Source organism: Eucalyptus grandis, chromosome 3, assembly GCF_016545825.1.
Source record: "Eucalyptus grandis isolate ANBG69807.140 chromosome 3, ASM1654582v1, whole genome shotgun sequence".
Classification (NCBI taxonomy): domain Eukaryota; kingdom Viridiplantae; phylum Streptophyta; class Magnoliopsida; order Myrtales; family Myrtaceae; genus Eucalyptus; species Eucalyptus grandis.
The window spans coordinates 9,540,756-9,557,442 of record NC_052614.1 but is presented as its reverse complement, the minus strand read 5'-3'; the positions used below and the strand labels follow the sequence as shown (position 1 = coordinate 9,557,442).

Below are 16,687 nucleotides of genomic sequence, written 5' to 3'. Positions count from 1 at the left end.
CACTATAAATCGGAGAATTACAGGATTACAATCACATATGCACTCAAGTATTTCCCAGCTCTACTATACACCCAATACCCACGGTGTTTAACAACTCAACTCACTCACTGGACTCGACTCCGCACAAACCTTTCTGAGCTCTCGTCTCTCACACTCTCTCGAGCTCTTTTCTCTCGCTCTCTCTCGAGCTCTTTTTGCACTCTATCTTGGCATCTTCAGACGTCTTCTTCTTCTATAGGGAGAAGGGCAGAAAACAAGACAAAACAAATAAAAATAAATGGCCTCATTAAATGCAGCGCAGGCGCCCACAAGACAAGCCCACAATCGGCACCGAACGCCCACCATATTTGAAGGCATGCATGCGGATCGTGCATGTGCATGGGCAAGCATTTAATGAGGCGGAAGAGAGTCAACAAACGTGCGCCTATGATCCTTGGAGATAACCGTGAGCTGAGGTGGGCGGCCGTCTTCGAATTTCTTGTTCATGGAGAGAAGCAAGCGTATGACCATCATGCACTGACACACAGGTAGAATAGCTTCTGCCTTCTCTCTTTCTTTATTCAGCCATCCCTCTTTCTTTATCAATAAAAAACAAGAGAAACCCACAAAAGAGAAACCGTGAAAGAGGGAATTCGGCGCCTACAAGCGTTGACCAATTTTCTACGTGCATGGCCATGTGCATGCATTTCTTCATGCACTTGCAGCAGGTGGTGGGTCCTTTATTTAATGTAGAATATTGTTGATCCCTTCCTTTTCGGCAGAAGACAATTCTTCTCTGACTTTGCTTGCATGCTTGAAGAATAAAACCCCATGCAGCTTTTGGCTTCTTCCTTCTACGCATACGCACGAAGAGATGGCATTAATGCCGGAACAAGAAAAATTCGAAGACATCACAAAGTCTCCCCTGAACTTTGTTATTTGGCCAAACTTATGCGTATTAATCTAACGGGCTCAAACTTGAGACACGATATAACACTATTAAAATATTGAGCACAGTTTACAAAAAATTATGTATCACTGATATTAAATTTTTCTGATAATAATATCTATGTAAATTTATTTTTCTTCATTTTCTTTAGTTTTCCCTTCTTCTTTTTTAATTGAAATCAATGGTGAAAGAAAACTTTCAAATTTAGAATACGGGCGAGTCTACACCATTAGCTTGCCGGGACCCTGATATTTTCCAAAGAAAAGCATGAATTTGGAAGACTTTGACCAAACGTCGTACACGTTAAGTTGGAGAATTTATGAGTTATGGAGAAGAAGTTAGGGCTCGCAGTTGATTCAATCTCTATCGCGGGGATCCAGGCTGACCCCCCTAGCCTCGTGAGGGGCTTGTGGACGGGTAGGTCAATGGGGGTTGAATCTTTTTCGAGGCCAACCCCGGCCTCTACCTAGACTTTCCTGGTGGTTAGAGCCTTTTAACAACAAATTCAAACCGACTAGAGTTACTTAATGGAAATTGAATGTTTCAATCATAATTGTAGATATGCTCGGACGTACATGGAAAGTTGCTTTGTCGTCTTGCATCAGGCATGCGCTCAATAGTTGCGGACCGTGGTCCATGGCGTTGTGGTGATCAATGCTTTGAATGAGACAGGTCTCTGTGCAACATGGAAAGTAATGGCTACAGCAATGATGAATTAATGTAATTCTGCAGATATTCTACTAAAGTTTGCTTGTAGTAGTTCCGGGTTTTGAAACTCCTGTATGTTTGATTAAATGGATGTTGCAGTGACACGACTATCCTATTCTCATGGACTTAACAACAGTATGCAAAATGTAGCGCATCTAAAAGCTATTTGGTTTACATTATGACCCAATTGCGCTTTTGTAATAAGTTTAGAACTTTAGGTAGACTTATCCTCTAAAAATATAGAGCATTTAGAGCTATAGAAGATCAATGAAAATATAGAGCATTTAGAGCTTATAGAAGATCAATGAAGTGTCAAGTCAACAACTTTAAAAAAATCTTATGGATGCCCACCAGAGAGAGGTAAGGTAAATACTCGACTTTAAATTTCGATTTAGTGCTCCGTATGTGATAAACGAACCACAAACGAAAACCTTCTAGGACATCAAGGTGATGAAGATTAGAGATGGATGGATTTAAACGGGGCTTGGTTTACTCATGCTAGATAGATATGGTTTTTGCTTGGGGACTCATTGTTGATGCCTATAATTAGGGATTTAATCGGTTGATCCTTAGAAAAAATTATATATATATATATATATATATATATATATATATGGGCGTGTGTGAATTTGCATTATTTAACAAACTTCATGCTTCTCCCTACATTTCATCGCAAATAAAGGGGATTGTGATTTTTGCTACATCATGGGAGACTCGACTTGACGAGAACATTGAAGCCTTTGATATCATTTTCACTCATACATCATCAACACAGCGGTCTACAAATATTCACCTTGGGGATTGTTTTTAGTTCTAATTTGCATCATCAAAAATCCTAAGGAGAATGAACCAAGTTGCGGCCGAACCAAGCAGCAACGCCAAACCCTAACTCCAGATAATTTAACCGGGGCCGGCCACATGAAGATGATATTGGGCCACATGCTCTTAAATTGAGCGTGCATTGGACAAGGAAGAAGTATATTCTTTGAATGGAATGGCCTCATGCATGCATGCAGAGGAAACAAGCTCATAATTGTCTAATGACTTTCTGCTTCGCCAGCTGCATGAACAGGGGCATTCACCTACTTCTATGAAATTGGCGCAAGCAGACTTTTTCCGGAGCAAAATAAACGAAAGATGAAGCCCTTGACCAAAACATCGTCCGTCCTATCGAATCGAGAATATGACATGAAAATGATGGTGAACGAGCTGGCAGACGCCGTGGCTGACTAAGACAACTATGAAATCGATCCCTTTAACACTTCTCCGGTGCAGATTGATTATTGGATTTGGATCTTCGAGATCTCTCCCTTGTCCAGTCCCGTCCTGTTTGGACCCGTTATGGAATGGCATGACCGTAGCCGAGTTGTTTATATATACAAGATCTTCAATGATCATTTTATAAGGGAATATGTATGCTTAGAAAATTGTCTGCCTTGTGTTGCTTACCGTAAGTTCTCAAATGGAAAAATTGAGAGAAAATTCGTCTGATTATGCTTCCAACTACGTGATTTGCGGACTGATTTTTTGGGCTATGACAAGTTGGTCGCCCGAAGGAAGTGAGAGTCCCCTTCTGTATGAATAAAAAAGCAGCAGAGCTATTGAAATTGGGATTTCCGGGCACCCGATTCATGCCTTGAGGACCGGCAACTTCCATACGGTTCTCATCATCTAATTTAGCAGAGAAGATCTACTTTGCTTGGGTCAGGTTGAAACAATGTTCTACTGCATCGAATGCAATTTTTATGAAGCAAAATCATCGATTGGAAAATGCTTTGATGGAGCCGCATTAGTTTTCCCGTGACATACAGGAATATGATCCACGTAGAATTCCTAAGAGATTCAACACAAGAATGCCCGTGACTTTCAATTTACCAGTGACTGGTTCTGCATCATTTCATATAGTTACTTGATCATTCAACAATATAAATCTCTCTTCAAAGTTGCATGCGGCCTCGCATGCAATCCTTTCTGCTGACAATCGTCAACATGTTCTCTGTTGGATACTTGCGAGGGAATATCAAACTTTAGGAAGATTTAGCTTATTTAAGCAGGATCCATGTGAAGACATTGTGAAAATATTTGATTTGGCGTAATAGCACTTACAAACGATATGGATATTTTTCATGATTATAGACTACAGTTGTCTTAAATAAGTAAAATCATATTGAAGTGGTAAAAAAGCTTGGAACTGGTGGTACTGGGACTTCAACCGCTCCTTCCAACATCTGAGTAGTTTTCTTCATGGTTGGCCTCAAAGCCGGATCTTCTTGGATGCACCACAATGCTATCATCACAAGTCTTTTTACCATCTTTATGTCCCTTGACGCCTCCTCATCGCTCTCCACCAGCTGAAGCACGCTCCCATCATGGTAGCAATCATAAACCCAGTCGACCATTACAATTTGAGCTTCAATTTCCGCTTTTGGCTCATAGTTCTTTCTGCAGCAGATGAGCTCAACCAACAAAATGCCGAAGCTGTAAACATCTACTTTGCTAGAAATAGGCATATTCCTGAACCATTCTGGCGCTAAATAACCTCTGGTTCCTCTGACTCCGGTGGTGGTTCGTGTTTGGTTCGCCATCAAGAGCTTAGCTAATCCGAAATCTGATATTTTTGCAGTGAGAGAGCCATCAAGAAGAATATTTTGCGGCTTGATGTCGCAGTGGATTATATGCCTAGTGCATTCCTCGTGCAAGTAAGAGAGCCCCCGCGCAACATCACATGCAATTTCTACTCTTTTGTACCAGCTGGGCCTTGAAGAGCCAAATAGAAAATCCGCCAATGAGCCGTTGCTCATGAATTCATACACCAGTAGTCGGTGTTGACCCTCATTGCAGAATCCAAGCAACTGCATTAAGTTCTTGTGGTTAGTTTGGCCAGTTGCACTCACTTCTCTTTCGAACTCCTTTTCACTTTCTCCGGTCCATGCCATCAACACTTTTACTGCCACAAAGTTGGTATCCTCGGATCCAAGAACACCTTTGTACACTGCTCCAAAGGCACCCCTACCTAGTTCTTCTTTGAATCCATCCGTCGCTTCTTGAAGCTCCCAATAAGTGTAAGTCCGTGTGCCTATGGCTTGGTTGATCTGGACTGGTTGTAAGAACTTATAATCCCTAGATCGGGAACTTCTATAAATTACACAGGTAAGCAAGCTCACAAACACACAGCTACTCAACAGCACTGATTCGATAATCATCAGAGTCAAATTCTTGGATTTCTTCTGGCGATTTCCTGTAGCTTTTGAAGTTGAGTTATTTATCCTGACCTTGACCAGAGCCTTTCCACCCACGCCAGGATCCATCCTACCATTTGAAAGAGGCGTCCTCTTTTTCCAGCACTTTCTGTCTTTGAAAAAAGCGACTGCACAAAAACAATCAGCCAAGCAAGCCTGTCTGCACCAGTGCTCGGTTTGTGACTCGCTACGCTCGTAATTAGACATCGGCCAGCCTGTATTAAGCATCTCACGCAAAACAAACTTGTCTGTTTCAGGCTTACTTTCGTCACAACTCTGTGGTGCGAAGTCCTGTCTGCATCCGTTCATCTCGTTCGTCGAATCTAACAGAGTATATCCAGGTAGGCAGTGGCATCGGGGCCTCTGAATCTGATCGTCTCCACGAGTACAGTAACTGTTGAAGCCACAAGCTCCAGTACCAGTATCTCGGTTCATACTCGTGCATATATTTGAAGGGACTGGGGAAGAGACCATCGACCAGACCATTGCCCAGCCAGAACTCGAATTTGCCATCTTTGGGTGGATATATTGCCTGAAGACCCCATCATATTCGAGGATCGCTCTTTGGTAAAATACGCTGGTTGGAACTTCGTCTGAGGTGACTTTATTGAGTAATTTTCCATTCCTATCCGTGAGGTAGACCTGACCACTTTGATTGAATATCAACCGGAAGCCATTACCTAGGGTGCCGGTAGCCCAATATGCATCTGAGACGACCAGCGGGGTAGGAGTGGCATAGAGCACGAGATTTCCGTCGGTTTGCAGTCTGAAGATGAATCTCCCATTGGAGTAATTCATTTCGGAATAGCGAGCTCTAACAACAGCGTCCAAATCTAACTGTTGCGTAGGCAGTATCGTATCCGTTGGTCGGCTGAACGAATCCCACAAGTTGACGTGGCTTGCGCTCGCTAGGATGAAGTTCCCCGTGTCGAGCATGGCCGCATACGCTAAGCCAGTGGCGTTCAGGTTAGAAGACCACAGCTCTCTCCTCTCGGGTCGGTAAGCACCAGCCCGCGGTTGGCGGTCAACTGGACTTTCGAACCTTCGGGCGCTAGATCATCGCCATTCACCGACCAGACGATGGTCTTCTCCTCTATCTTCTCGAACCATATTGCCAGCAAATGAGCCCCTTGTTCCATTTTCCGGAACCCAAAGGCGAACTCACCCGACAGCGACAATAGGGAAGAGTTCTGGTCGTTCGCCGTCAATGAGTTGCCCAAGGTCAAGTTGCCGCGGGCCTGAGCTTCGGCGGAAAGGAGAAGTGGAACGAGTACTAGAAGGATTCCTAGTATCGCTGAAGCCATGTTTGATGAAACTGGCGTGCTCCCTGAGTTGAGCTACTTCAGCCTTAAGGATGAAACCGGCGTTCTTATAGAGATTTTTCCACTTTTCCATGCCACCAGAGTCTCTCTCGTACGTCCGGTCGTTCATGGCAGGTGAGAGAGGCGACCATTCTTCTTCCGCGTAGATGCGATTGCTCCTCCTTTTCTCCACAGGGAGTTTGAACCAAAGTTGTAGACAGCCTTTGCCCATGTCAACACATATATCTATCACTATCTTTGACAAAAAAAAAAAAAAAAACCACATATTTCTATCTAGAATAATGATTTTACCATATGGTCTGAAGTTTTATAAAAGCTCCACCTGTAGTAAAAGGAAAGGATTAATTGAAATAGGAGGTGATATTTGTGCATATATTTTATTAGTCAATCTTTAAAAAAAAAAACCATTTATTTAGCAGCAATTAATAAACCATTTTAGAGTATATAATGAGTTACTTGATTTTGTTTCTTTTTTCTTGAAGTATCTTATTAGTTCTATTGATATATTCATCAAATTTTCTTAAAAAATTAGTATAATAATACTATCGATATTAATTTTTCTGATAATAATGTCTCCGTGAATTTATCTTTCTTCATTTTCTTTATTCCCCCCCTTTTTTTATAGAAATCAATAGTGAAAGAGAACTTGTCAAATTTAGAATAAGGCGACCCTTCTCCAAAAGCTTGGTGGGACCTTGATACTTTTCAAAGAACGCACTTGGAAAAATTCGACCAGACTTCGTCGTACATGTTTATTGGAGACTTTTTAAGATGAAATTGATGGAAAAAGAAGGCAGGGCCAGCAGTTGATTCAATCCCCATGAATTCAAACCGACTACAAGTTGCTCCGTGGAAATTGAACATGCTCGAACATACGTGGAAATTTGCATCAAGCATGCAACCGATGGATGCTTTCCACGGCGACGTTGTGAGGTCTTGTGCAACTTGGAGAGGAATGGTTACAATGATGAACGAACATAATTTTGCAGACACTCTACAAAAGTTTACATCCAGGGATTCCGGGTTTCAAAACCGATATGTTTGGTTAATTGAATGTCGCGATGACATAAAGATATCATGCTCATGGAGTTTACGACATCATACAATACTTACCACATCTAAAAAGCAATTTGGTTTCCATTTAATATAATTGATCAGTTCACAAAGAGGGAGTGTCCCTGTATATAAATTACCGCAAAAGAGGTAACTATCTACAGTTTTCTACACATCTTTGATCTTACTGTCGAGACTCCTCTGCATCTTTAGCGTCTCAGTCACGGAAAAAGTATTTCCGTGCCACCGTGATAATGCCAGCCAAAACTTCCTGTTCATACAATCGTCCCAAAAATAAATTACAACCTGCCGCTTTCCACAATGCTCAACTAGTAAGGGGAAGTGCTAATTTTCCAGGGTTTTTAGGGTCCGATCAGGGCCTGACCTTATAATTAGGAGCTTCCAATAAGCTCCATCCTGCATGAATCCCACATAATCTGGCCTGATTGAGTAGGAACTTTCCTGGAAAAATTCCTGAATGCTCGACTGGTTATGCTAAAATAGTTATAATAGGCGGGGAAACTGTAGTCTTAATCTCTTCCATCTGCTTCTAATGAGGGTCGGGTGCAATGCCAACACGTGCTCGGGCATAAAATCATGTCTTGTTAATATGCCCACCACAGGCAAGATTAAAATGAATACATAAAAGAACATGTTGAACCAGAGCAAAATGCTATTCGCACCCGGTGGCACAGAAGTATCACACCAAACACCCACAAGAGACGAGAAGAAAAATCAATTGTGATCCCCCACCCTGATCTACTCTGATTTTTTACTGAAACTAGGAAGCTAATGTCAAGTAGCTGCATGTGCAGAAATTCAGCTAAACGGAGAGGAGAACATCCTAGTGCAAAGCTGAGCTAGTGAAGCTACATAAACATTTGACACACCAGAATCCCTTTCACGGGGTTAAACTTGAACATATGAAAGATAATCGAGTAATATAAGAATGGAACAGGGAGGGTGAGAAAATCAATCTCGTTAGGCCAAAGGAGGATGGTGTTAATGTAATTCTAAAATGGCCCAATTCTCTAAAAAGAAGGAAGTCATCGTTGTTTTTAATAGAGCTTTGTTAGTATAATAATCTTTGGGCCATTATGAGAATAACAACTTGTTATAAAATCATAAATTTTTGAAGAAGTTGACATCACAACAATTCATAATTATTTGTTATTTGGTTTTTTATGGTCCAAAACAAACTGTTATTTTTACAATACATTAAAAACTATCACCAAATCATTTACCTTGTTTTTAATATATCGTTGACTGCTCCAACCACAGAAAAAATCAATTTTTCAAGTAAAGAAAGGACTAGAGGTATCATTGAATGATGGTGTAGTACTATATTGAGATTGGCAGTAAAGTATTTCAATGCCAAATGACGAAAAGAGCAATAGAATAGCTTTTGATAGAATTAAAGAAGTGAAAGTGAGAGCTTGCGCCAGCGATTTCGGGTATCACTAGCGGATGTCTCAAGCCAACTTTCCTTTTTAATTTTTTTCTAAAATGGCTAACCTAGCAACCTCAGCAGCACCTCTTTTTTTGAAAAAAAAAAAAGTAAAACCATGTCAGTTTCTTTTTTCATTAACCAAATTGGAAGGAGTTAATAGAGAGACTTGATTGAACTAATTTGATAAGTTTTAAAACTTGATTACATTTTTGGAAAATTTCATAACTCGATTGCACTTTTGTAATAATTTTGGGGACTTTTGATGCACTTTTTCAAAAAAAATATTGAGCATTTAGAGCTTATAGAGGATCAATGAAGTATCAAATCAATAACTTAATAAAAAATCTTATGGACACCCATTGGGGTGAGGCAAGCTAGCACGCTCGACTTTAAACTTCGATTCAATGCTTGTTTTGTGATAAACGGACCACAACCAAATGCCTTTTAGGACAGCAAGGTGATGAAGATTAGAGATGGATGAACTTGAAGGGATCGTGGTTTACTCATGGATTGGGCTGTATAGACATGATTTTTGTTTGGGGATTCATTGTCAATTTTTCATAACGTTTCATAAAATTAGGGATTTGATTTTTAATCCTTAGCAAAAGATATGTGAATTTGCATTATCTAATGACAGTCATGCCTCTCACTACATCTATTGCAATAAAAAAGATTGTGCTTTTTGTTACATCGTGGGAGAATCAACTTGAGAAGAACATTGAAGCTTTTGACATCATTTTCCTCACCTCGTTTTTTCATTTCCAATCACACATCATTAACACAGTGATTTAAAAATATCCATCTCAGGATTATTTTTATTTCTCAGTAGCATCATCAAAATCCTAAGGAGAATGAATTGAGTCGCGGCCTAACCAAGCAAGAACGCCAGGAAGTGTTCCCGTCGTTCGCGGTCAACGAGGAACCCTGCAGATACCTTACAAGGAACGCACAAATTTGGAAGACTTTGACCAAACGACGTCGCCGTACACGTTTAGTTGGAGACTTTATGAGGCGAAAGGGATGGAAGTAGAAGGTGCTGGTTCAATCCCTATGAATTCAAACCGACTACAAGTCGCTCCGTGGAAATTGAATATGCTCGAATGTACGGAGAAATTCGCATCAAGCATGTGCCTGATCAATGCTATCGGTGGCATTGTGCCGTCTTGTGCCAACTTAGAGAGGAATGATAACAGCAATGATGAATGTACATAATCCTCTAGATACCCTACAAAAATTTGCATATGAGAGTTCCAGGTTTCGAAACTGATATGTTCGGTTAAATGGATGTCACAGTGCGATGTCATATTCTTGTGGACTCAATGACATCACGTGAAACTTACCACATTTAGAAACAATTTGGTGTCGCATAACTCCAAGGATGAATCGAAAAAGAAATCTTTATTGGTTCTACCTCCTCTTTTTTATGAAGAGAATGAATCTTTTTATCGAAGGATCAGAAAAAAAAGTACACAGAGGGAGTGTTCCTGTATATAAATTACTGAGTAAGAGTTTTATCTACAGTTTTCTGCACATTTTTTATCTTACTGTCAAGACTCCTCCACATCTTTAGCATCTCAGTCACAGCAGAAGTATTCCCGTCCCGCAACGATGCCACCCAAAACTTCTTGTCCATACATTCGTACGGCAAATAAATTACAACTTGCCGCTTTCCACAATGCTCAATTAGTAAGGCGAAGGGCTAATTTTCCAGGGTCTGTAGGGTTCGATCAGGGCCTGACCTTATAGTGAGTGGCTTCACCCAAAACCTGGCCTGTAGGAATTTACCTGGGTAAATTCCTGAATGCTTAGTTTTAATAGACGGGGAAACTGTAGTCTTAATCTCTTCCATCTCCTCCTGATGAGGGTCGGGTGCAATGCCAACACGTGCTCAGGCATAAAATCATGCCTTGTTAATATGCCCACGACAGGCGATCTCTGCAATTAAAGAGCGTCGAGATTAAAATAAATACATAAAAGAACATGTTCAACTAGAGCAGGGTGCTATTACAATAAATACGCACCCTGTGACATGAAAGTATCACAACAAATGCCCGCAAAGAGACGAGAAGAAAAATCAATCGTGATCCCTCACCCTGATCTATTCTGATTTTTGAGTGAAACTAGGAAGCCACCAAATGTCAAGTAGCTGTATATTCAGAAGTTGAGCTAAACGGAGAGGAGAGCATCCCTGGTGCAAAGCTGAGCTAGGGAAGCGACGTAAACATTCGGCACACCAAAATCCCTTTCACAATGATGAACACAAGAAAGATAATCGAGTAATATAAGAATGGAACAGGGGAGGGTGAGAAAATCAAGTTCGTGAAGCCAAAGAAGGTAATGTAATTCTGAAAAATGGCCCAATTCGCCAAAAAGAAGGAAGTCATCGGTGTTTTTAATAGGGTTTTGTTACCATAACAGACTACTATGAGAATAACTACTTGTTGTAAGTCACAAATTCTTAAAAACGAGTAGACATCACAACAATTCATAATTATTTGCTATTTAATTTTTTTGTGGTCTAGAACAGACTTTATTGTCACAGTACATTCAAGACTATCACCAAATTATTTATCTTTTTTTCTTAAATATACTGTCGACTTTTCTAAACAAAAAGAAAAAAATTAATTTTTCAAGTAAAGAAAGGACTAGAATGATGGTATCGTACTCTATTTAAATTGGCAGTAGAGTATTTCAATGCCAAAAGACGAAAAGAGCTATAGAATGGCTTTTGATAGAATTAGAGAAGTGCAAATGAGAGCTTGCGCCAACTATTTTGGGCATCACCAGCAGATGTCTCAAGCCAGCTTTCCTTTCAATTTTTTTTTTCAAATTTTTTTTTTTCTGAAATGGCTAACATAGCAACCTCAGCCGCGCCTCTTTTTTCAAAAATAATAAAAAAGAAAACCATGTCAGATTTTTTTCTTCATCAACAAAAGTAGATGGAGTTAATAGAGGAATTTGATTGAACTAATTTGAAAAGTTTTAAAATTTGATTGCACTTTTGAAAAGTTTCATAACTCACACTTTTACAATAACTTTTATGACTTTTGATACACTTGTACCAAAAAAATATAAAGCATTTAAAACTTATAGAGGATCAATGAAGTATCAAATCAATAACTTAATAAAAAAAAATCTTATGGACACCCATCAGGGCAAGGCAAGCTAGCATACTCGACTTTAAACTTTGATTCAATGCTTGTCATGTGATAAATAGACCACGACCGAATTCCTTTTAGGATAGAAAGGGGATGAAGATTAGAGATGGATGAACTTGGAAGGAGCTTGGTTTGGTCATGGATTGTGCTGAATAGACATGATTTTTTTTTTTGGGATTCATTGCCGATACCTAAATTTTCAGCTATCAAATTTTTCAAAACGTTTCATGAAATTAGGGATCTGATTTGTTAATCCTTAGAAAAGATATGTGAATTTGCATTATCTTAACAACACCCATGCCTCTCACTACATCTATTGCACTCAAGAAGATTGTGCTTTTGTTACATCATGGAAGATTCGACTTGAGGAAAACATTGAAGCTTTTGACATCATTTTCCTCACCTTGTTTTTTTCATTTCAATACACACATCATTAGCATAGTGATTTAAAAATATCCACCTCGGGATTACTTTTATTTCTTAGTAGCATCATCAAAATCCTAAGGAGAACGAATTGAGTCGTGGCCCGACCAAGCAAGGACACCAGGAAGTGTTCCTGTCGTTCGCCGTCAACGAGGAGCCCGAGGTAACATTGTCGCGTCCGAGCTTTGGCGAAAAGCAAAAGCAAAACAAGTACTAGGACATTTCGCGTGCGTTTGGGAAGTCTTTGGGGAAAAGGTCTTTAGGAAAATGCAAACACCTTTGAGTTAAAGGTATTTTCCAAAATGCAAAGTGTGTTTGGTAAATTATATTTTGAAAGCCCATTTGAAGTACCTTTGAGCAAAATGGTGTTTGAGGGAATTATATTTACAAAGGGCTTTGGTGATAAAAAAAAAAATTATCTAAAAAGTAAATAAAAAAAAAGACTGTCCGTAAGGCGGTGTCGCCGGACGTCGGGCGACCACCGAAGACCACCGGGAGGGTCGCCGACGTCGGGCGACCTCCCCGCCCTCGGATGCGAGTCACGGCGAGGTCGCGCGACCTCCGACGACCGCCGTGACCAAGATCTGGGGCGAGGTTTGGGTCGCCGACCTCACCACGACCAGTTCGAGGGGCGGCGAGGTCCTCCCGCGACCTCGCGGCCCCCGATCCGGGTCACGGCGGGGTCATGCGACCTTGCCGCCCCGGATTTGAGTCGCGGCGAGGTCACGCGACCTCCGGCGACCGCCACGACCAAGATCTCGGCGGCGAGGTCGCGGAGGACCTCGCCGCCTCGATCTGGGTTGCGGCGAGGTCGGCAACCCAAACCTCGCCGCGACCCGGGCGGGCGGCGGTTGCACCACTCCCCGCCGACGGTCGCCCGGGCCACCGCGACCATGCCGAAGCCGTCCCCGGCCGCTCACGGCTTCGAGGAACACGTCGTCGGCCTTCAACGGAGAAGAAGATGAATAGTACCATGACAAGGGCAAAACCGGAAAAATCAAGAGTAGTTGAGGACAGTTTTGGAAGAAAAAAAAAGTGAACAGTGTCACTTGTATGCCGAGAAAGCTGAAAGCCCAAGGCACCCCTTCACCTGCCTTGGGCTTTCAGCCTTGAGAAGGCCAGCTTTGGCCTAATGGAAATTTTAAAATTGTTCCCAATCACTCCAGCTTTAGCCCAAGTATCTTTAGAAGCCCAAAGTCCTTTGGAAAGTTGATTCCAAACGCACCCTTCCTAGTACTACGAAGCCATGTCGATGAAGTATGCGCACTCCTTGAGCGAGCTACATCGGCCTTTAAATTGAAACCGGCGTACACTAACAGAAATTTCTATTTTGCCCAATCCTATCCCATACGTCCCGTCGTTGAAGGCCAGATGACTACTTGCTCTCCACTGTTGACACCTAAATTTTAGCTAAGTATTTAGGATTAAATTGCATAAGAAAATTAGGGACAAATTTGGCCCTAACAAAATTGATTTTCGCGTCAATTAGGTCTTAATTTTTATTTGCCTCCATTAAGCTTTATTTCCTTTATTTCCCTTTATTTTTCACTTCTTTTGAGATAATTTATTTATAAAAAAATGGAAAAAGAAAAAGAAAAGAAAAGGGTTCTTATGGAGTCAGGCGTGAAAGCCCCCCCTCCTTCTTGTTCTTCCCCACACGGGCCTAAGGCTCATTTCTCTTTTCTTTGGCCCAGCCCCTTTCCTTTCTTCTTCCTTCCTCCTTCCCCCTCCGCCTTTGCAGGTTCACAAGCGCCAATGACGATGCGCTCGAGGACAACCTACAAGGAAGAGAGAGGGAGTAAGTCGGCAGCGGATGGGACGCACCTTCAAAGCGAAGCAAGTGGGCAACTGAGGAGACGCCGGTTCGGCCGCACCAAGGCAGTCGGCGCACCAAGGACTGGCGGCCGAAGCCTCTGTTGACCAGCCCCCCTTTTGCCTATAAATAGGGCATCGGGGGGGAAGGCCAAAGACACACGGAATGAGCGAGCTCAGACGACTTCCTTTGAGAGACATTAGAGGAGGCCCGAAAGCGAGTGAGATCTCGAACAGAGATCCGAGTGAGGGGGCGAGTTTTGAGAGCCGGTGAGAGCAAAGCCGAGCCTCCGGCAACCTTCGCACCAACGGACCACTGTCGCACCGTCCCCAAGCCAGACCGTAAGCTCCCTCTTGACCTCTGTCTTTGCCCTGTTTTGGGCACGCTTAGCCAGAGCTTGCGGCCGTCCAGCCACCGCGAGCTCCGGCCTTGTCTGACCTCCATCTAGCTACCGTTTGGGCCGTCGTTCGTCCGCGTCGGTTTGTTCGGGCGGCATCTCGTCTAGTCGAGGCATCTCGGTAACGTTGGCATCGTCCAGTCGAGGTGGTCGGCCTTGATTTGTTTGGACTTCGATTGTTTGAAAAAAGAAAAAAAGAGTATTCCGGGCTGGGCCTGCACCTCAGGCCCATCCCGACTGGTGTGTGGCGAGTCGGGTCGGTCCCAACCTAGGAATCCAACCCAGGTCGTTTTAATAATATATTATTATTTTAATAATAAAAATAAAAAAGCAAAATATAATAAAAATAATTTATTTTTCAGAAATCAGAAAATCCAAAAATATTTTACCCCGAAACTCATAAAAAGTGAAAAATGATTTATACTTTCAAAAAAAAAAATCAAACAAATTTGAAAATACTTTTTATGTTAAAAAAAATAGAAAAGGACCAAAAAATATGTTTTTCTCCACAAATGCATGGAAAAATCCTTGAAAATCCAAAATCTTAGGATTTAAACAAGATTAGGTACGGAAGCACATTAGTGATTAACTAGTGTAATCAAGTCCCTAATCCTAGTTTCTCTAGTTGTGCAAGAGTGAAATATTTCTCGCAGTATGTTGCTTGGTCTATAATCAACCTATCCCAAATCAATTAGTGACGACTCCTATTTGAAATTAATTTACAGGTTAAAAATCTATACCAAAAGTAGTGAATTGGTGGGCTTGGGAGAGCTAAGTCTAATAGACTTAGTCGAGCCATTAGCCTTCGCATGCGCTCACGCGTAAGTAGGCGCCCCAAAAAAGAGGTCGTGACATTCGCTCAAACCAAATCTATCGCACTTGAGATGTCCATGTTGACATTATATGACATATTATATAAAATAATGATTTTTATCAAGTCTTCTAATGTTTTACAAGTGGTCCATCTGTTAAGTTTGAAAATTTGATGATTTACTATTTCACTCAAAGTTGATAAATTCCATACAATGCTGGTAAATTACACTGAGCTAAAAGTAAGCCACTAAGGGTGTGAATGGTAACGTTTCTGTTCTTTTTTTGTTCCGAGGGAACAAACAAAAAAAGTGTTTCTGTTCGGGAACAATTTTTGAACAAAAGAACGTTTGGTAACGTTTGTTCCAGGAATAAAAAATGAATAGAAACACGTTTGGTAAATTTTATTCCTTTTTTTGTTTCTTTTAATTTTTAAACATTTTTATTTTATTTTTCATTTTTTCCTTTCTTTTTATTTTTTTTTTTTCCAGTCGGTCACACGGCCTCCGACGACCGGCCGACGGGGTCGGCAGCCTTGCCCGGCCACGGCGAGGCTCGCCAGCCCTCGGCGAGCTCGCCTCGCCTTGGCTGGGCGAGCTCGGCCTCGCCCCTGCATTCGACGAGGCCGAGCGTCGCCAGCCCCCGGCGAGGCTCGGCGTCGCTGGCACGGGCGAGGCCGAGCCTCGGCGGGGGCCGCGACGCTCCGGCGAGGTCACCGACCCTCGACGGCGTCGCCAACCCTCAACGGCCGGTCGCCGGCCATGGCCGAGGCCGGCAACCAGCCAAAGAAAAAAGAAGAAGAAAAAAAGAAGAAAAAAGAAGGAAGAAAAAGAGAAGAGAGAGAATAAATTTTTGTTCTTTTTTGGCTTCGAAGAAGTGTTTCTTTTCTCCGAAACAACTTTTTTTGTGTTTCTTTTTTGCTCCAATTTTGTTACGGGAACAAAAAAACAAAAAAAGAACAAAAAAAGTTTTTTTGGAGCGTTTCCATGCACGCCTAATTTCGTACGAAGTGTTCCGAAACGTTTTTTGGAGCGTTTCCATGCACGCCCTAATTTCACTAGTAATTTGTTAATTTCACCAATAAAAGTTTGATGCCGGTGGCAACTTCCTAAATAGGTTGACAAGCTTAGTATTGAACTTTACTAGATTTCATACTTAATCAATAAAAATTATTTATAAAATTTAAAAAGAAAATGATGCCCTCAACTCACGAAAAAAAATGACTCATTGAATTTAGTCATTTTTTAAAGATAATTGATTGATCAATCATTTTTTGTTGTGCATCCCTAGCAACATGTAAAACTGATTTTTAATCTTTTAACAAATTGGCATTTGCTTGGCAATTGTATCTGTGACACATTGGATTTAACTCACTCGAGGAATTAT

At 41.5% G+C, this 16,687-nt stretch overlaps 1 protein-coding gene across 1 annotated transcript; it reads right to left on the bottom strand.

The window, feature by feature from the left end:
• Nucleotides 1-3,798: 3,798 nt before the first annotated feature.
• On the bottom strand, nt 3,799-6,179 carry LOC104440552 (G-type lectin S-receptor-like serine/threonine-protein kinase LECRK2). Its single transcript, XM_010053458.3, is given in 2 exon segments — nt 3,799-5,870; nt 5,873-6,179. Coding segments are annotated over 2 exon segments (2,379 nt in total).
• Nucleotides 6,180-16,687: the final 10,508 nt, after the last annotated feature.